This window comes from Mytilus trossulus, chromosome 6, assembly GCF_036588685.1.
Source record: "Mytilus trossulus isolate FHL-02 chromosome 6, PNRI_Mtr1.1.1.hap1, whole genome shotgun sequence".
Taxonomy (NCBI): Eukaryota; Metazoa; Mollusca; class Bivalvia; order Mytilida; family Mytilidae; genus Mytilus; species Mytilus trossulus.
The window spans coordinates 31,231,663-31,257,768 of NC_086378.1; the positions used below are offsets into that span (position 1 = coordinate 31,231,663).

General features: G+C 33.3%; 2 protein-coding genes across 8 annotated transcripts in view; one reads left to right on the forward strand and one right to left on the reverse strand.

The window, feature by feature from the left end:
• The first annotated feature begins 585 nt into the window (after positions 1 to 585).
• On the forward strand, positions 586 to 16,538 carry LOC134721112 (phosphatidylinositol transfer protein 3-like). 4 transcript variants are annotated; one of them, XM_063583863.1, is made up of 5 exons: positions 586 to 720; positions 6,795 to 6,896; positions 11,288 to 11,432; positions 12,107 to 12,284; positions 15,896 to 16,538. In XM_063583863.1, the coding sequence occupies exons 2-5, from the start codon at positions 6,802 to 6,804 to the stop codon at positions 16,510 to 16,512; spliced, it is 1,035 nt and encodes a 344-aa protein (XP_063439933.1). In that variant the 5' UTR covers positions 586 to 720; positions 6,795 to 6,801; the 3' UTR covers positions 16,513 to 16,538. The 4 variants fall into 4 exon arrangements, with proteins under 4 accessions (XP_063439933.1, XP_063439936.1, XP_063439934.1 ...); XM_063583864.1 differs by lacking the exon at positions 586 to 720 and adding an exon at positions 1,333 to 3,330; XM_063583866.1 differs by lacking the exon at positions 6,795 to 6,896 and having other exon boundaries at positions 613 to 720.
• A 1,304-nt stretch (positions 16,539 to 17,842) lies between these two features.
• LOC134721111 (dihydroorotate dehydrogenase (quinone), mitochondrial-like) overlaps positions 17,843 to 26,106 on the reverse strand; it is a 56,214-nt gene continuing 47,950 nt past the window's right edge. For all 4 annotated transcript variants that reach the window (XM_063583861.1, XM_063583860.1, XM_063583862.1 and 1 more), the window contains 2 exons: positions 19,463 to 19,622; positions 17,843 to 18,932 (listed from right to left, as the gene is read on the reverse strand). In XM_063583861.1, the coding sequence (XP_063439931.1) occupies positions 18,872 to 18,932; positions 19,463 to 19,622 (221 nt within the window). In that variant the 3' untranslated portion in view covers positions 17,843 to 18,871. The remainder of the gene's footprint in view (positions 18,933 to 19,462; positions 19,623 to 26,106) is intronic.

Genomic DNA, 26,106 nt, shown 5'->3' on the forward strand with positions numbered 1-26,106 from the left:
CAATTTAGGGGCAGCAACCCAACAATGGGTTGTCTGATTCATCTGAAATTTTTTAGAGCAGATAGATCTTGACCTGATTAACAATTTTACCCCATGTCAGATTTGCTCTAAATGCTTTGGTTTTTGAGTTATAAGCCAAAAACTGCATTTTACCCTTATGTTCTATTTTTAGCCATGGCGGCCATCTTGGTTGGTTGGCCGGTCAAAAAACATAAATTTTTAACTGTGGCCAAGTTTGGTTAAATTTGGCCCAGTAGTTTCAGAGGAGAAGATTTTTGTAAAAGTTAACGCCAGACGACGGACGACGGACGCCAAGTGATGAGAAAAGCTCACTTGGCCCTTCGGGCCCGGTGAGCTAAAAACTAGTTTTTAAATCTATATAATGCAATATATTTTTACCTTATTTTCAGAGAAAAGAGACTAGTCTTTCATTTCCCTTTTGAAACTTAATTTGTTTTTTTCTAAATTTTGAATATTGTAAGAAGAAGAAAAAAGAAGTTTCACAGAAATTTTCCGTTACCTTTATCTTATTTAAAATATATTATATGTTAATTACTCCTGAACAATTCTCAAGTATTAGTATAAGTAAAATACAGATGATAACAATTAATGTTGAAACAGTGTTCATAACATGAAACTAACAAAAACAGGTTTACAACGGTACTCGACGTGTGAGTGTGAATATGGTCAAAGATTTACTTAAGGACTAGCATACACACGGTAAACCAAATTTTAGTATTTCTTTGTATTTTAGAGACACATATTGTCGTTTTTTGTCTGTTAATGGTTTCACTTGCTACGTTATCCCATTTAATTGGTGTTATTGTCAAGAACTTCTAGACTGGTTCAGATCTTTTCCCATTTCGGAGGACGTCAGTTCGACGATCATTCCGTCGGATCAAACTAAATTAAGACTTTATATTTACTTTCGGTTGCTTAGAAAATATGGCCAGGTTTAAGGATCTTAAAAATGACTAATGATAAAATAATTGACAGATGAGAAGTAGATACAACAAGAAAAAAAACAGAAATCGTTATTTACTTTAAGGTTAATTTCTATTTACGGAAGTGTCAAAAATGTAAAATCACAAAAATACTGAACTCTGAGGAAAATCCAAAACGGAAAGTCCCTAATCAAGCTATTTGTAAAAACAAAAAACGGGAAAACACTTATCATATTAGCTGTATGTTAAAAAACTGATAAGAAATGTTCAGACGTTTTTAGACGCTGTATATAAGGAAACAAAAATCCAATAAAGAAGGAAAAATGATTTTAAGTACATATATATTATAGATATAGGAAGATGTGGTGTGAGTGCCAATGAGACAACTCTCAATGCATATAACAATTTAAAAAAAAAGTATTTTTACCATTATAAGTGACTTAGTCAATGTACCGCCTTCAACACGGAGCCTTAGCTCACACCGAACAACGAGCTAACAAGGGCCCCAACATCACTCGTGTAAAACCATTCAAACGGGAAAACCAACGGTATAATCTATATTAAAAAAACGAGATACACGTAAAAATTACATAAACAACGACAACTACTGAACATCAGATTCCTGACTTAGGACAGGTGCAAACATTTGCAGCGGGATTAAACGTTTCAACGGTACCAAACCTTCTCCCTTTTCCTGAAACAATAGGGTAACATCACAACATAGAAAAACACACGATAAAATATCAATTGGCAGGCTTAACTAAATCAAAAAACGCAAATTAATAATATGCAGCTTTACATGTAAGAATGTCCTTATATTGCTATGGTGTACTTATATGTTGCTGATTTTTGAAGGCATGAACTTATGTTGACTTAAAGATGAAAAATTACCAAAAAAGGCATCGTGTCATAGCTTTGATTGCACGGTATTGTTATAGATATGTCAAAACAAGGTTTACTCCATACCCCTTACATTTAATTATCAATAAAATGTTCCATAGTACTCAATAACTTACAAAAAAGCAGTGATGTTGTTATATATCTGTAACAAGAGTTGCTAGTAAAAAAAGAGGCAGATGACAATTTATGTATCAAAGTATCACACATGTTTATATTTATAAAATTAGGTATGCTATATTATGTTTGTGCATTTATTAAAAAAACAACTTATTGAAGTTTTATATATAATTCGAATGAATTCGAATAGAATGCGAATATAATCGCTTTTCGCGTTTAAACACTCGGAAGTTCTTTTTTAATTCGAATTATTCAATTCGCATTAGAAATACGCTTTTGTGAATACGAACTAATGTTTACGGTCAAGTTGCAAATATATAGTTCATAATGGAAAGTTGGCAATCATATTACATCTTATTTTTATGAGTCCTATATATATAGAATGTTTCCGAAGATGTGGCAGACATGCGTAGACTTGTACAATTCATAATATCCCTGAAGATGGAGAAAATGGCAATCAAAATTCCTTTCCGCGTGTTTTCTGAAGATAGAGAAGTGGCCGAACACGGGTGTTATTCAGAATGTTTCATAACGTAGAGAACATAATTAATATTCATAATATTTATACAGATGGCGAAGAGGGGTAATTTTCAGAATATTTGCAATAAAATTGAGAATGGAAATTGGGAAAGTGTTAAAGAGACAACAACCCGACCATAGAACAGACAACAGCAGAAGGTCACCAACAGGTCTTCAGCATTGCAGCGAGAAATTCCCGCACCAGAGGTGTCCTTCAGCTGGCCCTTAAACAAATATTTATACTAGTTCAGTGAAAATGTACAATAATAGTTAACTTGAAGAAAAGAGACTGACTATTCAGAATCTTTCTGAAATTAAAAAAACATGGACATGTGCTGCTCAGAATTTTCTGAAGACGGCGAACACGACGAATAGGTTGGCGAATTGTCGACATGACATATTGCCAATTCTGTACCAGCCTGATATGCCAGTCATTATTCATTCCGAGTCCATTGTTTCATTTTTACATAATTACATGAACGTTTGAATAATTTCGCTAATATCCGCCATTTTTTATGCACTATAATTTTTTCCCCCCATTAAGGCTACACTATAACCAACAGGTAATTATAACCCATTTTGGTGTCTGGTCCCAACCTGCTATAAAATATTATTATTATTAAAGATAGCAGCTAATAGGATGCATGGTAGACAACTCTATTGTCAAATGCCACGTATATATACATCAGTATAGGTAGGCTTAGATCAATATGATTTAAAAGTTCAGTATTAATTCACCATGTGAGAAAACAACATATGTTATTTTGAAACAGATTATATATTACATATTTAGAGATATATATTGGTTTTATGGACATATTTATTTAATACATCCATTTCACAACAATATGTAAGTGCATTGGAAATGTTTACTTTGATAATAATTAGATAAAAGAAGATGTGGTATGAGTGCCAATGAGACAACTCTCCATCCAAGTAACAATTTATAAAAGTAAACCATTATAGGTCAAGGTACGGCCTTCAACATGGAGGTTTGGCTCAAATCGAACAGCAAGCTATAAAGGGCTCCAAGAATTACTAGTGTAAAATCTTTCAAGAGGCTATTCGTTCATTACTCATAAGTTGGTTTAGAAAGGGTTGTCCAAAAGAGGAGATGGGAAGATATGGCACACTGGACACAGATTTAATTATCGGCATTACAGAATGTAGCCTATTAAAATCTGCGAATCTTCGTCAACTGTTCTTTAAAATTTCAATAGAAACTTCATCTTATAAAAATTGGTGCGAGCGAATCTATGAACTAAAAAATTCAGTGGCGCTATACAAACAGTATACATATTTCGATGTAAATTTATCATTCTATTAAAGTACTTATATATAGTTCAAGAAGAACATTTTGAAACTCTATAAAAAAAATGAAAGCGTTTCTATCGTACCTTACTTAGTGTTTCACTGCAAAAATTTAAAAAAAAGCGAATCGTGTTTTCTCTTTATATGTAAAAACATTCAAGCAACTTTACATGCAACAGAATCTCTTATCTAAATTGTTATGTCTTTGCATACAACGAATTGTTGTATCTGTACTACTTGAAAGACATAAGCTGCAGCGTGGACTTTTTTCTCTTCCCCTTTTGTGTTCAATTCATTCACTTTTTATTAAACATAAATGCTTCATTACTTGTTTAAAATGTAAATACCCTGTGTTACGAAAATCTCGTCTGTCATGTGTCTATTGTCCTTGAACTCGGTCTCATTTTCATGGTTTAGTGACTGCTTGAAAAATAATAACACTTTTTTTGTTATGTGAAATATTTACTTACTATGAGGAAAAAGGTAGCTTTATTTGGTAAATGGGTTCCCTGCAAGGTCTTCATGTTCGTCATGTATGGTTAACCTGTCATCACCCTTATTTAATTGATCACAGATCTTTGTCAAGTCAAGTTAACTCAAATACTAGTAAATCAAGATTGGAGACGAGTGCACCTAGCTGCCCGGTGGGGGATTCTTACTTACAACTTCATAGCTAGTGATACAGTAGTAGTTCGACTACTTAGGCCACTGGGCCACCGATACTTCTTTTAAATTTCTAAGAGATTTAAAGCAAAAAAGCCTAAAAATAGTAATGATTACCATTGAAGACAAATAATTCCTACAATAAGTCGTTTTACAGTTTTGATGTTAAATAACAATAAGCATATCTCAAAATTCTGAAAAAAAATTTACCCGTCAGATTTTCTCTTATTATAGCAGTTTTCAAGACAGTAGACCAAAACTAGCATTTTATGCCTATTTTCTGTTTTTAGCCTTGACGGCCACGTTGTTTGGCAAGCGGGGTCATCAGACACATTTGTGAAACTAGATAATCTGGTGATGGTTTGGGCAAAGTTTGGTAAAATCGGCTCAGTATTTTCATAGAATATGATATTTGTAAAAGATTACGAACGACGGACGACGACAAACGCCAAATGACGAGAAAATCTAACTTGGCCCTCTGGGGCAGGTGGTCTAAAAACTTGTATGCTCCTTTATTGTCTCTCAGATGATGATTTTTGTAAAAGATTACGGACGACGAACGACGACAAACACTAAATGACGAGAAAATATAACTTGGCTCTGTGGGGCAGGTGGGCTAAGTTATAGATAATGCATATTTTAAGGTTTTTCTTGTCGTAGAACACACCGAGGGGTGTCAGGATTGATCAAATGAAAGACCGACCGGAGGTGTGTTCTACGACAAGAAAAACCTTAAAATATGCATTATCTGACTTATATACCGTCAAAAAATATTGGTTTTATAAAGATTTGTAAAACTTAGTATTCTTTTTTACCGACAATACTAAAGTGGGATATTCCTTTCTAATGCGTTCAGGTTTTAATACGACCTGCGGCTCATTTAAAATGTGAAATAAAACTCACTAAATAATTTAGATATAAACCTTTTAAAAATAGTTATCCATACACAATAAAAAATATTACTATAACTGCATGAAGTAAGACACAAATGTATTTTTACCATCCGATAACGGTGTATGACAAATACAAGACACATTGTAAGTTAATTATTGTACCACTTAGCTTACGGAAAAGGGGGAGGGGGTATGTTTTTCTTCTTCTATTTGTTATGTTATTTCTATCGCGGAAAAGTTGTTATTTATTTAACCATTTTACTTGAATCGAATGAAAAATTCAGAAAGATTGTCTTTCGAATATTACATTTTATTAAAAGATAATCAGGATAAAATTATATACCCTCCGCACCCGACCGTTTCGTGAGTTACGTTAATGTTATTCAATAGAATATAAGATTATTTTATTAGTTGATCATTTGTTAGAGTAAAAGGTGTACATAAATTTTAAAAAGTTACGAACTGACACGAAGACAAATATAAATACATGTAGGTCACAATATGATTTCCTATTCAGTGTGTATCGTTCTGAACATGAATGAAATATTTGCCACTGGACGTTAAGCAATCAACCAAAAATCAATCAACCTATTCAGTTCGACTCAATCAGATTTTCAAAATCTTACACACGAATTTGTTAACTATCTGGATTTATTTTATGAAAGTCTACATTAAAATTCATCTAACCTATATGATAATGTTTCTTTATTATAGCGATAAATCAACAAAACTTCACGTTATTTGTTTCTAAAATTAAATTGCGGGTCTACAATGACGGTTTCTTTTACATCTATCATCGGTTGAACTTAATAAATTTCCAAATCGGCAACAAAAAACTATTAGACGAATACAATTTTGAAGTAAATCATAGATTGCATGTTTATCAAGGAAAATAATGACCTTACACAGGTCATTATTTTATGCCTTGGAGCATATACCATTGAAACATGGTATCGTCCGGGTTGATTCTGAAAAAGAATGACCTGACGTTCTGAAAGAAAATAACTCCATATAGGTATATAAAAACTTGTATGCTCCTTAATTGTCTGTCAAGTCTGATCCATTCTAAAAATAACTGATTTTTCATAGAATTGCTCGGTTCATTGTGTATGTGTTCGATTATTCTTCTATTATCTGAGCGTAATCGTTACTTTTGTATATATGATACTTTGATGATATGAAAACTTTATTCAAGCGTTCCAACTGAGTGCACTGTAATATTTTTTGTACAAAATACGTTTAATTCTGATTTTTTTGTGTATGGATTTAGTATTGCTTGCACATCATTTGTATTGAACAATACGTTTGTCTATAAAAGTACACTTATAGATCTGTCTTTGACAAAGCAGACGACTTCTTTATATCTGATGATATTCATGGGAAGTTTAATCATGTGAGATTGGTAGACCGTTAATATCTATTGTCCGAACGTTATTACATCTTTTAGATTTGACATGGAACATAGCCAGAAAATACTAGAGCTGAAGAAAAGACTGGTGGGAATTAAGCCACTAGAAGACGAGCCTGACTTCTTTAACTCAGAAGAAACGTAAGTTTTTAATTTGAATTCTGCATTTTAAAATTCACCCGTTATAACAAACTTTTTGTTTTGTATTACAGCACGATACCAATACCAAACTTGCTTTGATTCATCTCACCTTTTCTATCTAGGACAGTGGCAGATTTAGGGGAGGTCATGAAATCTGGAACCTCTTTGTGACGCTAAACATATATGATCATATATGGTTAATGCATATAGCTTTACATGTTCCACTCCTGATATTGCCTAGGTTTGCACCCTATTTTTTCAAATTTTAGGATCCGCGTCAGTCGGAAAAATATATTGCTGCTAGAAGCCAACCGCCTTAGCCACTTGTAGAACTCTTGACTATGTCGTGACCACCGGTTTTTGTCGAGCCTGCAACTTTTGTTGTAGAAAGCTCGACATATGGATAGTGATGCAGCGGCGGCGGCGTTAGCTAACTTCTTAAAAGCTTTATATTTTAGAAGGTAGAAGACCTGGATGCTTCATACTTTGTATATAGATGCCTCATGTTTTTCCGTCAGTAACATGTCCAATGTCCTTGACCTCATTTTCATGGTTCAGTGACAACTTGAAAAAAAGTTAAGATTTTTTGTAATGTTAATAAAATCAACGTTACCAATTTTGTTGCACCAGATGCGCATTTCGACAATACATGTCTCTTCAGTGATGCTCGTGGCCAAAATATTTGAAATCCAAAGCTTATATAAAAGATGGAGAGCTATAATCCAAAAGGTCCAAAAAGTATAGCGAAATTCGTGAAAGGAATCAAAGCTTTGCACGAGGGAGATACATTCCTTAATTTATAATAATTTTTAATATTTTGTAACAGCAAATTTTAATAACACAAAAAAATCCGTATTTTCATGCCAGTACCGAAGTACTGGCTACTGGGCTGGTGATACCCTCGGGGACTAATAGTCCACCAGCAGAGGCATCGACCCAGTGGTAGTAATAAAATCAACGGTACCAATTTTGTTGCACCAGATGCGCATTTCGACAATACATGTCTCTTCAGTGATGCTCGTGGCCAAAATATTTGAAATCTAAAGCTTATATAAAAGATGGAGAGCTATAATCCAAAAGGTCCAAAAGGTATAGCCAAATTCGTGAAAGGAATCAGAGCTTTGCATGAGGGAGATACATTCCTTAATTTATAATAATTTTTAATATTTTGTAACAGCAAATTTTAATAACACAAAAAAATCCGTATTTTCATGCCAGTACCGAAGTACTGGCTACTGGGCTGGTGATACCCTCGGGGACTAATAGTCCACCAGCAGAGGCATCAAATTCTGTCTTATTATAAGTAATTGGATAATTATATTTGGTATGTGCGTACCTTGCAAGGTCCTCATACCTGTCAAGACAGTTTTCACTTGACCTCGACCTCATTTCATGGATCAGTGGTCAAGGTTAAGTTTTGGTGGTCAAGTCCATATCTCAGATACTATAAGCAATAGGTCTAGTAAATTCGGTGTATGGAAGGACTGTAAGGTGGCAGGTGTCATCTGACCTTGACCTCATTTTCATGGTTCAGTGGTCAAAGTTAAGTTTTTAAGTTTTGGTCTTTTTATCTAATATTATATGCCAAAGGTCAACTATATTTGGTGTATAGAAATATATTATGATCTATATGTTAGTCCCGCAGGTTTAATTTGACCATGACCTCAATTTCACGGTTCATTGTACAGTGTTAAGTTTTTGTATTTTGTTCTAATATCATAGTTTTCTTAAACTATAAGTAATAGGTCAACTATATTTGTTGTATGGAAGCATTGTTAGCTGTACATGCCTGCCTGGCATGGTTTTCTTGACCTTGACCTCATTTTCATGGTTCATTGGTCTTTGTTTAGCTATCGGCTTGGTTTATGTTGAAAATTTATGTGACAGTTGTACTAAAGCTTTATACTTAGGACTATCAACATAATATGGATGATTAGTAAAGAAGGCGAGACATTTCAGTGTGTGCACTCTTGTTATTGTTAGCAGTAGGAAAATTTGTAGAGAACCATCGACCTTTTGCAGGAAAATGACAATCGTTGTCAATTAAGATAGGAATAAAATCGCACTTGTCACGAGCGGTGTTCGAACTTAAAACCTCATTGTTAACAAGCTAGTGGTGACTATAGACTAACTATTGAGACCACGAGGCCACCGATTTATTATAGATATTTTGATAAATTTTTAGCAGGTCTGTTGATAAATTTTATAAAACTTTGTGCGCTACTTTCAGTCAGGCAATTAAGAAATTAACAGGATTATTTTTACCCTTTAATGCAACCGTTACACTTTTCGTGATTTGTCTTGACTCAAAGAGTAAAAATGTCAAAAATAGGGGTGCAGCAGTCAATATTGTGTTATCATCTTAATCACTAGAAAATATAACCTAGGGATGTGTAACCTTAGGCTCTACACCATTCATAAATGTATTAACCTAGGGATGTGTAACCTTAGTCTCTACACCATTCATAAACGTATTAAAAAGTAAAAACACAAAAATACTGAACTCCGAGGAAAATTCAAAAAGGAAAGTCCAAAATCAAAAGGTAAAATCAAAAGTCCAAACACATCAAACGAATGGATAACAACTGTCATATTCCTGACTTGGTACAGGCATTTTCTGATGTAGAAAATGGTGGATTGAACCTGGTTTTATAGCTAGCTAAACCTCTCACTTGTATGACAGTCGCATCAAATTCCATTACATTGTCAACGATGCATGAACAAAAAAAAAAACATACCCAAAGAGTAAAAATGTCAAAAATAGGGGTGCAGCAGTCAATATTGTGTTATCATCTTAATCACTATAAAATATAACCTAGGGATGTGTAACCTTAATCTCTACACCATTCATAAACGTATTAACCTAGGGATGTGTAACCTTAATCTCTACACCATTCATAAACGTATTAACCTATATTATCGATAACCCAGACGCATATTTAAATATAAATTTTGATACTAGATACTTACCGTTTTCCAGGGTGTTTATCTATAAGACATATCCGCTGTCTATTTCGGGGGCTGGTGCTCAGTTTGTGAAAGCGCAATATTTCAGAAAGAAGACCTGAATTCGTCCTGCCTTTTATATGGATGCCTCAAATTACGAAGTGTGCGTATGTCATTTGTATTTTTGATTTCTCCCTATATGAGTAATAGGATAACTATAATTCGACTTTGTTTAGAATGTGTGTTCCTTGCAAGGTCTTCATTCCGGTCAGACAGTTTTCACATGGCCTTGACCTCATTTCATGGATCCAAAGTGTTTGTGGTCAAGTCCATTTCTTAGATACAATAAGCAACAGGTCTACTATAAATGGTGTAAGGAATGATTGTAACTTGTACATGTCCAGCTGGCAGGTGTCATCTGACATTGACCTCATTTTCATAGTTCAGTTTTTGTGGCTTAGTCTGTTTTTATATCACTGTATGCAATAATAGGTCAACTATATCTGGTGTATGGAAGTAATTTACGATGTACATGTCAGTTTGGCATGTTTTATTTGGCCTTGACCCCATTTTTATTTTGCATTGCTCAATGTTAAGTTTTTGGTTATTTTTGTCTGTTTTCTTGTTCTTAAAGCAATAGGTCAACTTTATTTGGTGTATGGAATAATGATAAGATGTATATTATGTTTGTCTTGAAATATCATTTAATCATGACCTCATTTCATAGTTCGTTTGTCAATCTATCCACCAAGTTGAAATGAAATGGACTTAAGCTATGATAGACAACCAACCGTACGACATTTAACGATAAGAAAAACACATCCTGTATAGTCGCTATAACAGTTATAAAAGGCACCAACATGAAAGATCATGGAAAATATGAACTGTACGTGTTCAATTGAGAAAACTTACGGCCAATGCGATTGCCTTTAGTTGCTAACATCCACTAGATTTGATCTTTGGTGGATATTTGTCTCATAGGAAATCATACCACATCTCCTTTTTCATTTATATTCTATAATACATACTGTAGATAAATGCTCGTTAGACTTGTTAGACACTAGTGTTATTGTAACACTAACGACTATTCAGCCTGTTCTCACTGGATTGCTAACGATTCAGTCTGTTCTCACGGGATTGCTAACAATTCAGCCTGTTCTCACGGGATTGCTAACGATTCAGCCTGTTCTCACGGGATTGCTAACGATTCAGCCTGTTCTCACGGGATTGTGTGCTAGGCTGTATGTATAGGGATGCGGAGTGTAGGTATTAATAATACAAAAGTTGTTTTTTCGGAGACAAGTGTGTGTTTTCTGCTTGTAAATTTGACATTCTCAAATACATATTGATGGGGAATACTGATTAAGAATTACTCAAGTTGTAAGCACGATTTGCTCACCGCATTATGGGGCATATCTCTTACACTATTTCATTTGTAATTTCAGGCTAGTAAGATTTTTGAAATCAAGGGAATGGAATATAAACGATACTGAGAAAATGCTAAAAGAATCAATAGAATACAGAAGAAGAATTCGGCCTTTACATTTAGATTGTAAATGGTGCCATGACCGACCGGGTTGTCATTCAATGGTATTTTTTGTGTATAATTTTGTATGAGATGGCTCATTAACATAGATTCTAAATGCACATTAAGCATAATGACTTGTTTACATATCAGATATATCACCCGATAGACACATTCTCATTAAGATGGACCAACATTTGTACTGCTTCCAAGACACCTTTTGCCGAATGCGTACGATTAATAACTCAGTCAATAAATAATACCAGTCCGTCAATCAATTGATCAATCAATCAATCAACAAATCAATCAATTACGCAATCAATTCGTCAAACAATTGGTTTGATTACTTATATTGAAAAAAGACTGAACCGGTACAGTAGTTGGTAAAAAGGAAACATGATACTGAAAATTTATATCGGATTAAGGTGTGTCCCCAAATATTCCAAAAATAACACTTGACAATCATTGAAATTGTACAGGGCACTGTCATAACTATAACCAATGGCTTATAAATGGTATGACCACTCTATTTTACTGTCAAAAGCATCTTCGTTGGTAACATCATGGAGTGTTACACAGAAACTGTTATATCATTCTTACATTCAATGACAACTGAAAACTGCATTAGTCTTAATTTAATTATATTCATTTCTTATAAACCCTTGTGCAGATTGTGTCAGTTCAATGTGGTTTTTATACTTTTGTTTTGATTATAGACTTTACATTGAATTCACTTCAGAGACAAGTTGGTTTTGATGAAGCTGGAAGACCTGTCATTTACTCCAATTTTGCTCAGGCTAATCTACGTCATAATACAACGGAAGATACTATCTGTCATTGTACCTATCTTATAGAAAATGCAAAAAGGACTATGCCACCTGGAGTATCAACTTGGGTCTTTGTTATTGATTGTACAGGTAAGGACCATGCCACCTGGAGTATCAACCTGGGTCTTTGTTATTGATTGTACAGGTAAGGACCGTGCCACCTGGAGTATCAACTTGGGTCTTTGTTATTGATTGTACATGTAAGGACTATGCCACCTGGAGCATCCATATGGGTCTTTTTTTATTGATTGTACAGGTAAGGACTATGACAACTGGAATATCTACATGGGTCTATGTTTTTGATTGTACAGGTAAAGACAATGCCACCTAGATTAACAATATGGGTCTATGTTATTCATAGTACAAGTAAGGACTATGCCACCTGGAGTATCCATTGGGTCTATGTTATTGATTGTACAGGTAAGGACAATACCAAACGGAGTATCCACATGGGTCTTTGTTATTGAGTGTACAGGTAAGGACCATGCCAACTGGAGTATCCAAATAGGTCTTTGTTATTGATTGTACAGGTAAGGACTATGACACCTGGAGTATCCACATAGGTCTTTATTATTAATTATACAGGTAAGGACCATGCCACCTGGAGTATCCACATTAGTCTTTGTTATTTATTGTACAGGTAAGGACCATGCCACCGTGAGTATCCACATGGGTCTTTGTTAGTGATTGTACGTGTAAGGACCATGCCACCTGGAGTAACCACATGGGTCTTTATTATTGATTGTACAGATATGTACTATATGCCACCTCAAGTATCCACATCTGTCTTTGTTATTGATTGTACAGGTGAGGACACAACCACCTGGAGAATCAACATGGGTCTTTGTTATTGATTGTATAGGTAAGGTTCATGCCACCTGGAGTATCCACATTGGTCTTTGTTATTGTTGTACAGGTAAGGACCATGCCACCTGGAGTATCACATGGGTCTTTGTTATTGATTGTACAGGTAAGGATTATGCCACCTGGAGTATCCACATTGGTGTTTGTTATTGATTGTACAGGTAAGGACCATGCCACCGGGAGTATCACATGGGTTTTTGTTATTGATTGTGCAGGTAAGGTCAATGCCACCTGGAGAATCCACATTGGTCTTTGTTATTGTTGTACAGGTAAGGACCATGCCACCTGGAGTATCACATGGGTCTTTGTTATTGATTGTACAGGTAAGGACTATGCCACCTGGAGTATCCACATGGATCAATGTTATTGATTGTACAGGTAAGGATTATGCCACCTGGAGTATCCACATTGGTGTTTGTTATTGATTGTACAGGTAAGGACCATGCCACCGGGAGTATCACATGGGTTTTTGTTATTGATTGTGCAGGTAAGGTCAATGCCACCTGGAGTATCACATGGGTCTTTGTTAGTGATTGTATAAGTAAGGTCAATGCCACCTGGAGTATCACATGGGTCTTTGTTAGTGATTGTATAGGTCTTGACCATGCCACCTGGGGTATCCACATAGGTCCAAAATATTTGAAAGACTGCAATTGTGTTATATCACATTAAAACATACTAAATTTGCACTTCAAAATTATCTACTTAATAGTATCAGTCTATTTTTGCTAGTTTTTAATAATTTGATGAATTTAAAACTTTCATTCATTATCACTCAATATAAAAAAGAAGATGTGGTATATAAACTCATCATAGATACCAGGACTAAATTTTATATACGCCAGACGGGCATTTCGTCTACAAAAGACTCATCAGTGATGCTTGAATCCAAAAAAGTTTCAAAAAGCCAAATAACGTACAAAGTTGAAGAGCATTGAGATCCAAAATTCCTAAAAGTGTTGCCAAATACAGCTAAGGTAATCTATTCCTGAGGTAGAAAAGCCTTAGTATTTCAAAAAATTCAAAATTTTGTAAACAGTTAACTTATAACAGCTACGCCCCTGGTTTTTCTGTGTAAATATAAAAAAGAAGATGTGGTATGATTGCCAACGAGACAACTATCCACAAAAGACCAAAATGACACAAACATTAACAACTATAGGTCACCGTACGGCCTTCAACAATGAGCAAAGCCCATACCGCATAGTCTGCTATAAAGGGCCAAGATAAGACAATGTAAAACAATTTAAACGAGAAAACTAACGGCCTTATTTATGTAAACAAGAGGCTCTCAAGAGCATGAATCGCTCACCTTAATTCTTTTGGTTAAATCTCTCATCAATGATTATTTTGGCATTTCAATTTATTTAAATGTTTTTTGGATCGTCCTATTTTCTTCAAAAACCAAAAAAAATAATCATTTTCTCCTATGTTCTATTTTAGCCATAGGAGCTATGTTTCTTGACATACAAGGAAATAAAATATAGAATTTATACTAGATACTCTGAAACTCATTTAGCCTAAGTTTGGCTGAAATTGATACAGCAGTTTCAAAGGAGAAGATTTTTTAAAGTAAGTCAACATGATGAACAAATTGTGAAAAAAGTCTTTAAAGGGCAATAACTCCTTAAGGGGTCAATTGACAATTTTGGTCAAATTGACTTAATTGAAGATCTTACTTTGCTGAACATTATTGCTGTTTACAGTTTATTTCTATCTATAATTATAATCAAGATAATAAACAAAAACAGCAAAATTTCCTTGAAATTATCAATTCAGGGGCAGCAACCCAACAACAGGTTGTCTGATTCATCTGAAAATTTCAGAGCAGATAGATCTTGACCTGATAAACAATATTACCCACGTCAGATTTGCTTTAAATGCTTTGGTTTTTGAGTAATAAGCCAAAAACTGCATTTGACCCCTATGTTTTATTTTTAGCAATGGCGACCATGTTTGTTGATAGATCATAACTTCGGATACAATTTACAAACTAGATACCCTAAGGAACATTCAGTTAAAGTTTGGAAGTATTTAGCCCAGTAGTTTCAGAGGAGAAGATTTTTGTAAAAGATTACTAAGATTTACGAAAAATGGTTAAAATTGACTATAAAGGGCAATAACTCCTAAAGGGGTCAACTGACCATTTCCGTCATGTTGACTTATTTGTAAATCTTACTTTGCTGAACATTATTGCTGTTTACAGTTTATCTCTATCTATAATAATATTCAAGATAATAACCAAAAACAGAAAAATTTCTTTAAAATTACCAATTCAGGGGCAGTAACCCAACAACAGGTTGTCTGATTCATCTGAAAATTTCAGGGCAGATAGATCTTGACCTGATAAACAATATTACCCCATGTCAGATTTGCTCTAAATGCTTTGGTTTTTGAGTTATAAGCCAAAAACTGCATTTGACCCCTATATTCTATTTATAGCAATGGCGACCATGTTTGTTGTTAGATCAAAACTTCGGATACAATTTATAAATTAGATACCCTAAGGAACATTCAGTTAAAGTTTGAAAGTATTTGGCCCAGTAGTTTCAGAGGAGAAGATTCTTGAAATAGTTTACGACGACAGACGAAGACAACGACAGACGACGGACGACGACGGACGCCAGTGATGGCATAAGCTCACTAGTCCCTTCGGGACAGGTGAGCTAAAAAAATGAACAAAAAACAAATATGCAACACATAAACAAGCGACAACCACTGAATTACAGGCTCCTGACTTGGGACAGGCACATACATAATGTGGTTGGGTTAAAGAATGTTTGCATATAATATCATCAATACTGGTATATAGTTAATGTCAATATTGTATTTTGCAGGTATGACTATACAAGCTTGTAATCCAAAGCTTGGTTATGGTGTTACACAAGTAATGGCTAATCATTATCCAGAACGTCTAGGACTTGTTATCTGTGTTAATCATAACCCAGTCTTCCAAGGTATCTGGAAAGCCATGAAAGTATTTATACACCCAAACACTTCATCCAAAGTCAAACTTGTCAAGTCAAAGTCTAAAGTCAAACAAACATTCCTGGAGGTATTCCCGTCAGAATTGACAGACTGGATTCTTGAGGAAATGAGACAAAACAAGATCAAGCCATTACCTTCAACACAGAGGGAGTTCTGGAATAAACCTGCCGACACTGGACGTCATGATCCAAGAGGTTGTTTGTCATATGTAGAAAAATACATTGAAAGAAGTGAAAAAGAAAATGCTGCTATTGAGATTGAACATAAAGCACATCCGAATATGATAGATTCTATAAAGGGAAAAGTTGTATCGTTGAAAAAATCTTCTGAACTTGAAAAGAAGTCATCACCATTCCATCATGTTGATTCTTGTAATTCGGACAGTGATGAGGAATTTGAACAAATTGAAATGCTAGATATTCCAGATGAGTTCAAAGTTCCTGATGATGCAGTCAAATTTACATGAATAAAGTTTTGTTAATTGTTTTAAAAGTATCACATATTTCACCAACAGAACAAATCAAAAACCAAAGTATTAATTCTATACCATGTCCCATTCTTCTATTGGCTATACATTTGTCAATTTTGGATAACAAGCTCTTAGGTCATTTTTGGTCTTTTGTGGATAGTTGTCTCATTGGCAATCATACCACATCTTCTTTTTTATATCTTCATTCTCTTCAAATAAATTTTGTTGTCAAATATTTTTGCTACAAGCACCATAAGGCAAATATTGTCAATAGATCTGGTGCAGAAAAAAAGGTCTTGATTAGGAATTTACTTTGGAAAGTTCACATCATAATGCACATATGTTCCAAGTATAATGATGATGTTTATAGTAAAATACCTAAAACAAAGTCTTAAAACTGAAACCCAATGACCAAATGAAAGAAAAGATAAAGTGTGGAGATGGCGTAAACTTTTTGTATTTTAGAACATGTAGAAGTTAGACAACCTGGATGCCTCATATTTTGTATACAGATGCTTTATGTTGTGGTTTTTCCTCTGTGATATATCCATTCTGTAATAGTTGCTTATTAAAGTGAAAAGAACAACTATATTTTGTATATGGGATCATTGTAAGGACTAATGTTTGTTTTCCTAGACCACTTAACAAAGTTAAATTTTCATGGTCAAGTTCTTATCTCAGATACTACTAGTGATATATCAACTATATATGGTTTATGCAATGATTGTAAGGAATACAGGTCAGTCGTTTTGTCTGGCCTGATTCTGACCTTGACCTCGTTTTTGTGGTCCAGCAGTCCATGTTGTTTTTGTGAATTGATATATTTCTTAGTTACTATAAGCAATAAGGCCTGGGTGTCAAACATTTTAGGATGCATACCTTTGTAATTTTAAAAAAATGATCAGTATACTGCAGTTTCATTATGATTCTTGGAGGACGTATTATTTTCAATTTCTTAAGTCAAAGTAAAACCTGAATATCAATGTAAAACAACAATTGTTTTTACTCTAAATATGAGCATGGAAATTTGTGAAAACCACAAAATTAAATATTAAGCAAAAAATTGTTCCCCTCAATCTATGCAAATTAGTGTCCATGAAAACAGTAATGTCCTTAATGATGATTAATCGTATTTAACATCAAACAGAATAACATTAATTTTGCAGAAGGTGACTCAAATATCCTACATCAGAAAAATCATATAGAAACGCTTTTAGTCCAATAAAAATAAACAAAATGAAAAGGAAATATGTTGAATAAGAAACTGCTTCAAGGTTGGACAGAAAACAATATGTTCTTGGATACTGGAGTAAAAATGTTTCACAAACAAAATGATCAGAAATTTATCAATTTATAAAGGAAAACCTGTTTTGTAACAGTACATACTTATTGATCAGAATGTATACACATGGTAACATATGTTTATGTACCTTCTATACTATTTTACATTCACAGAATGAATCATAAAAAACAGCTGTATGGATGAACCTTCATAAATAGTGTTACATACTTATAATATTCGGTGTAAACAAATGAAGCTTCGATAGTAACAATTACAGGCAAGATACATAATTTCCATACTACATAAAACTATAAGTTGGTAGAAAAGGAGACAGCAATATTCCGAATGTTTTAACCTTTTTACCCCTCCCCCTTATATCAGATTTTTTATTAAATGCTGATGACAAAACTTAAAGATACCATATTCTCAGGTCAAAGTCCCAAAGCTAAAATAGAATTGCAGAATTGTAAAAGTAATAATACTTTAGTAAGTCAAAAAAGTTTATGAAAAAATACAAAATTATATTTTCTAACTCTAAACTATAATGACCAATTATACTCAAGAATTTGACTTATATCAATAATCATAATTCAACCAAATAATCAAAGAGACATATGAGAAAATGGAAGAAGGAGTTATCCCAAAGATTTGAAAAGCATATTGAATTATTTGTTATACTTGTCTTTTATATAGTTTTCAATAGCTATTTCAGCAATAAATCAAACATTTCTAAAATTTTAGAAATTGGGTGTCAAAAAAATTTACGAAAAATACAAAATGATGTTTTCTAACTCAAAACTATAATGACCAATTATACTCAAGAATTAAAAATCTCAAAAAAAGTTGGGGATTGTTGAGTTCTGTTATACAAACTTATATGAAGATCTTTAAAAAATATTGTTCTCGACATACTCAAGCATAGCCACAATCTAATAAACATCATTTCTTTTTACATTCAAGCAGCAAATTTATACCAGACATGATTCATAACAGACATACTGGTCATGTGGTTCTCATGGTCAATATTGTCCAGCAGAATTGATACTAGTTTTATGAACCTAAGTCTTTCCTTTGTCATGATTTTGTTTTATGATTGGCTCCAACTGCCTCTGTAATGCTTTTATAACCATCCTTTCTGTAATGATAAACATAATAATGTATTATGATTATGGTGATAATCTGAGAAGACACTCATTCAAATGGTCAGATAAAACAACAAATTATATCTTATCTGATCATCATGTTCAAATGGACAAAATTACTTTAAATCATGTGCTCTTTTGATTGTACATATTTAACAATGAACAAAAATTGCATTAAATTTAATGTTTATGGAGTAATGAAAGACAACGGGGGAAAATGTCAAAGAGACCAACTTAAAGAGGAGAAAACATCCCAAGGCCACCAATATATGTTTATGTGTGTGTCACTGGGGACACTCTATAGTGGTTGTCTCATGTTAATAAACAGTATTTTTGTCCACAATTTTTATTATTATTAGTGGCAGATCTAAGAATGTTTCTATTTAATTTATTATGCAACCCACAATCAATCAATCAATTAAATTGATTTGTAAACTTTGCTGTTAAAAAAAGCTGTTTTCATGTGGGTATATGGTAAATAAATGTCTCCTTCTGAAATACTTCAAAATTCAATAATACTTACATTAATAATTCTGATAATTCCCTATTAATTTTGCCTATAACAGGTGGACCTTGGTAAATTAAAGCTGTATATAACTGGACTAATGAAGCCCCTTCTTTGATTTTATCATAGGCATCTTCACCTGAACCAACGCCACCTACTCCTATAATTGGTACTTTTCCTGAAGTATAAAAATTGAAATAATTATTATCAAAATTATGTATCCCTAAAATGAGTAGTTTGTGGCCTTTTCTGGTTGACTTTGATGTATAGAATTTGCTATTGTTTTGATGTCGTATGGTGACATATAGTTGTCAATTTCTATGTTATTTGGTGTCTTGTGAAAAGTTGTCTCATTGGCAATCATACCACATCTTATTTTCTAAAGGTGCATTCACACAATACGATTTTCCGTTCGATTTTCCATTCGACTTGACACCGTCGCACAGGTAAATCATACAGCGTTATGTTCACACGATACGATTTTCCATTCGATTTTCATCAGATTTGAACAAGTGCTTTTTTTATATTTCTAAACGCAGCAACTTCCGAAATTATCTTTATACGCAAATATTATTAAAGTTTAAACAAATATTATTGAGTTTTTTTTTATTGAATGGTGATTTGATAATGAATTTCCAAGGACTATTCCTAAATTCTCCAAAATATTTGTTTCGCCGTCCAGCCAGTTTTCTTTATGTATACCTTAAGCTTTTACTTCTTTATCAGATATTTTATATTTCTTTAATATTATATACATATTGCACTACCATCTTATATTGAGACTACCATTATAATGATCGTACTGGCCGTTATTTATAAATTATAGTTCTTTGCAAACCTGTAGTTTCCGTTAAGACTAATAAGAAATAAGAGATAAAAGACCCAAGCTTGGCGAAATATTTAGCACAATAAAGAGTGTAGTACGAGTTATAAGTTTACCTTGAATACTTTTTGTTTATATCAATTGTGGTCATTTTTAAAATACTAGTACTCAAAATTATATGATTATCAGTCTTGAAACAATGTCAATGGTGAAAAATGCAGAAATTTATTAGTCATGTAATCTCTGTTTTCTAAATAAACAGTTTTGAAAATAGATTCTACACCCAACATATTGATATCGGTATACAAATTAATTCTAGTACAACTTCTGTCTTCAGATACAGGTATAGTTTTATAAAAGATGGAATACTCGAAATGTAATATCCGTGGAATGTAACATAATAATTTAATGTGGTAATATATCCGTTGAAGTTTTGGTGAAGAGTGCTTTCTTTCACGTCCGCACTTCTATCAAGTATGGCATGCCAAAATAACATTTAAAAATTTATTGCGGATCATGGTGAATATATAAATTACAGAACAATAACATACAGAGACACCATGTGACACTCTTAATTTTTCGATTATATTAGTGTAACAGAGTTGATTTTCTTCTCAGATCTAGAAAAAAAAGTAACGGATATTTATACATCAATATTAATGCTAGTAGAAAATTTAAACACGATTTCAATATTCAAAAAATAAAACTTGTATTTAAAATATAGATTAAAAGGAGAACTCGATACGATTGAAGAATAGAACTCTAAAACAGATAACCGTGTTGCTTGGTGTCTTAATTTATTGCTACACATATGTCTTTCTTAAATAGGCGCATGTTTTTTGTGTTATTCACGTCTTTCTTGGTAGAGTTAAGTCATATATTTAACTAATATTCTATAGTGTGTCTTTTCGTGTTGTAATGTTATATACATATACATACTACTTTTTAGGTAAGGGCGAAGGTTGGCGCCTTTTAAAACATTCATACTTGCTATATTATCATGATGCAGCTGTCCCAAGGGCTGTTGTTAATTATATGTCGTGTGTGAGTTTCATAGATGTTTTTATATGACCGCAAAAATATTTTTTTTGTCGTACATTAGTGAGTTTCCAGTCAAAATAAAGTCCTATCATTTCTACTAAAACAAATATTTTTCAAAAAATGATGAACAGTTCTTTATATTGGTATGTAATCATTTTAAACATTTCAAATTTATGAAATTATATTTGTACATCAATGTTTTTGATACACCAATAACTAAAACTGAAATATATTGAATTGATGCATTTTGTAATTATTCAAAATTATATCAAAAACCTATACTTAATTATAAAATAATGAACCTATTAAAGGGAGACAATACTCGCATAACTTTTTCGAATTAGCACATAATACAACGGAATGTCATTCTTGCATACACATGGCACATCAAATTAACTATTTAACTGGGCAATCGTGCTCCACCTTCAATGATGATTTATATATAACCAAAAGTTGTTAATCTATGGATAGTGAAGACTAATGAAAGCTAACCCACTGTTAAAATATTTCTTTGCAATATTTTAAAACTTCCTCCGAAAAATGCTCGAGCCACTTGACTTTCATAGCTCATAATTAACGTTTTTACACAATGTTTAAAAAAGTAACTTAAGATTATTCGCTTCTCAAAGTGTAAGACGCAATAAAAATGGTATGCATGCACCATCTTACCCAAATACAGATTTAATTAAGTTATAAACATTTCGACATTTCTTCGTTTAAAACAAATCACAAGTACATGTTAAGATCCGACTTATTCCCTTGGAATATGTACAAAATGGTCTATCTCTATTATTTATTATATCTGTAGTTTTGATACAATTTAAGTTTGAAAAGTTTATACAAAAATGGCTACAGAAGGGTACATAAGCCTTAACTCATCAGACGATGAAAACGAAATGTATATTGGTATCACGAGGTCGTCGACATCGTTGTTGTCGTCTGCGTCGTCGTCGTCCGAAGATCAATGGTTTCCGGATAATAACTTAAGTTTTTAAGTTAATCGATAAATATTTAACGCAAGGTTAATTACCACTAAAAGAAGGTTTGGATTGAGTTTCGGGGTTTTGGTCCCAACGGTTTGTGAATAAGGGACAAAAAAGGGGCACAAATAAGCATTTTTCTTTATTTTCGCACAATAACTTCAGTATTAGTAAAAAGAAATTTTTGGTCCCGTTTTCAAATAAGTCTACATTAAGGTCCAAAGGGTCCAAAATCAAACTTAGTTGGATTTTAACAAAAAATGAATTCTTTGGGTTCTTTGATATCCTGAATCTAAACATGTACTTATAGTTTCGACTACGGGCCCACTTTTCAAGTTGGTTCAAAGGGGGGTCCAAAATAAAACTTTTGTTTGATTTCAACAAAGTAATTGAATATATGGGGTTCTTTGATATTCTGAATTTAACCATGCATTAATGTTTTTGGTGTTAGGGCCCTTTGTCAAATTGGTCAACATTGAGTTCTCAAGGGTTCAAAATTGAACTTTATCTAATTTCACAATAAACGAATTATTGGGGTTATTCTGAATCTAACCATGTATTTAGATTTGGGATATTGGACCATAATAATAAAATGTCCAATTTAATTTTTTAAAGTTTTTAGTGTCAACTATTTTATCACAATCCAAATTCAGAGCTGTATCAAGCTTGAATGGTGTGTCCATACTTGCCCAACTATTAAATTTCCTGTTACAAAACTTTAAATTTTTTGAAAAACTAAGGATTTTCTTATCCCAAGCATAGATTACCTTAGCCGTATTTGACACAACTTTTTGGAATTTTGGATCCTCAATGCTCTTCAACTTTGTACTTGTTTGGCCTGACAAATATTTTGATATGAGCGTCACTGATGAGTCTTATGTAGATGAAACGCGCGTCTGGCGTACTGGATTATAATCCTGGTACCTTTGATAACTATTCAGGGTTCGATCTCTGCGGTCGTATAAAGCTGCTCCCTGTAGAGCATCTGGTTTGTTTCCCGTTTGTAAATAAATTAGACCGTTGGTTTTACTGTTTGAAAATTATACACTGGTCATTTTGGGACCCTTTATATTTTGCTATTTTGGGTAAGCTAATCAAAAGACGGCTCAGTGTTGAAGGTTGTACTTGGACCTATAATTGTTAGATTAAATTCGCTGAGACTTGGATGCGGAGTTCTCTCAATGGCACTTATACCACATATTCTTTTTTTTCAAACTTATTTCGAAATATTTTAATTGGAAAATAAAGAACTTTATTCATGTGCGAACTAAAGTTGGGTTTAGGGGTGGCATGAATATAGGAAAATAATTCCTTTTTATAAATTAATGCTAAAGGTCTTCGAAACTTTGCAATAACATAAATTGGAAAATTTAGAATAAATAAAAAGGATATGAGACTTTGCAATCCCTTAAAAAAAATTGCCAAGATTCAAGGTCGCTACACGTCATAATATTATAGGACAAGGAATAGCTAGCATGATTTGATTTCCTTTACAATGTCCATTCGAATATTCAGTATTAATATGATCCTACAATATAAGCTATACTGCCAGTTCATACATTCTCAGATCTAACTGAATCTTACCTCGAAATCCAGAAGTTTATAATTTTTCTGATGACACGACTATTTCAAGAGCTAAGAAAGTTTGACCTATTTTTATAATTTGGATTATCGTCACTGGTTTCTAAGATACAACAGGGGTTGATTCCTGATGAAGCCAGAGGCAGGGGATCATCCCCCCCCTTTTTGTGAAAAAAAAATGGTTGATTAAATAGGGAATCACTTAAGCATAACTGGAGCCCCTCTTAGGCAGTCAATGGGCCCTCTTTTATGAAAATTTTTGGATCCACCACTGGACGCGGTATAGATTATATTTTTCATTCGATTAAGATAGATTATTTTCCATTGTGTTATTCATTTTGATCCCTTTTGATAGAGTCAATGCATACGGTTGTTGAGTTTAAAGGGTAACAAACTACTGAAAAACACACTTAGCCAAACTTTTCTTAATGGTATTTAATATTCTTATTTTCAAACCGAAATTTATGGGGTCTTTTGCATAATGTTCCTTATAATGTTCATCTCTTAAGGACTGCAATTTCGCGGACATCATTGAGTGTATGCTTATATCAAAGAGAATATATCGGCTTGCGACGTTCTATCAATGTATTCTTTAATCTTTATATTTGGAGAAATGGAACAAAACATCTGTTATTCAATTTTTAATAACTGGATTTAAGTATGGCCGTTGCAATTTGGTTACTCCGCATTACGGATCCTGGATCGTTAGGAGGTCTGTTCAGACCAATTTTTCTTTGATTCAATATGAATTCAAACTCAAAGTTTTATTTATTGTCGATACAAAGTAAACAAAAGTGAGCTTTTATAATCGACATTATTTTTTTTCAAAATTCAAAATTAAATTTGTGTAAACAATGATACCTCTACAAAATAAACACAGAAAGGAAATTTTTGTCTAAATAATAAAAAAAACCGTAAGTAATTTTTTTTATAAAAAATAGGTGCATAGTATACTATTGTAACTATGTATATTGTTTTGGTGAATTATTTAAAAAAAAAATCATCTACATTGTATTAATCAATTCATTATGAGCTGTTTTATTTGGGAATAAAACATCCTCTTTTAAATGCTTTGTCGATTACCACTGTGCCTGAAGTGAAATATTTATAAATAGATATCAGAACGCGGACGTGATAGAAAGCCTAATTTAGAACATTGTCTAGTCTAGAAGAAAGCCGGAAAGGAAATAAGTTGAGTTAAAAGTGATAAATATTTAAGAGGTGCATCATATACGGCTTGCACATTCAATGCACAGAACTACTCACAACAAACAAATGCTGGCCCCTCGTCATCCTTTGGAGATATGTTGATAGTAGGTCTTCCCATTGATAGAAACATGCAATCGCCTGTGTATGAAACACTTCCTTAATCTTCCTTATCTTTTTGTAATTCTTGAACAGGCAAATTCATCCAATGTCACTCCTCCTGACTTTGGAAGTGCTAAGGTAAATTGCATTGACTAGCACTTGTCACCCTATTAACGCCATGTAAGTCCGTCAGTTCTTATCGTTTATTTGAACCACACCCTCTTTTCGTAACTTGGTCTAACCATAATCCCCCAGCCAAGTACACGATAATATAGCAGTTACTGTAGTAAGTATTATGCCAGGATTTACCTACTACAGTATTATGCCAGGATTTACCTATTATTCACAATCATTATTTACGAAGGCTTTGTGAAACGGCTGTAAAACCTAATATTTATTAACCATGGTTTTCACTATGGATCTAATGACACGTAGACTTCGGAAGGCTTTGTAAAACGGTGGCCAGGTTTATGAACAAAAGATGACAATGTTTCCTGTACGAATTAAAAACGTTTAGAATGATGCCAAAATCGGAATGTTGTCGATTAAATTTATAAGCTTGATTTTTTCAATCGACTGATTAATTTAGTCGATTTGGCGTTCACAAGGTCCGATTCCAGTCAAAACGTCGAATGAAAACAGCGTATGTTTCGATTTCAAAACAACGTTTCGACTTGACGTTCGACTTCAGATTTTAGTGTTCACACGATACGATTTTAGTCGAAAGCAGGTGCACAGGTAAAAATCGAATGAAAATCGAATGGAAAATCGTATCGTGTGAATGCACCTTTAATGTTTCATTATGTTTAATTGCACTAGTTTCTGATAATCCCATGAAGCAGTGTATTTCCCCTTTATAGTCATAAAGTTGATTAGTATTCACTATAATTTAAAAAATCAATACTTACCTCAACACTTGATAAATTTTG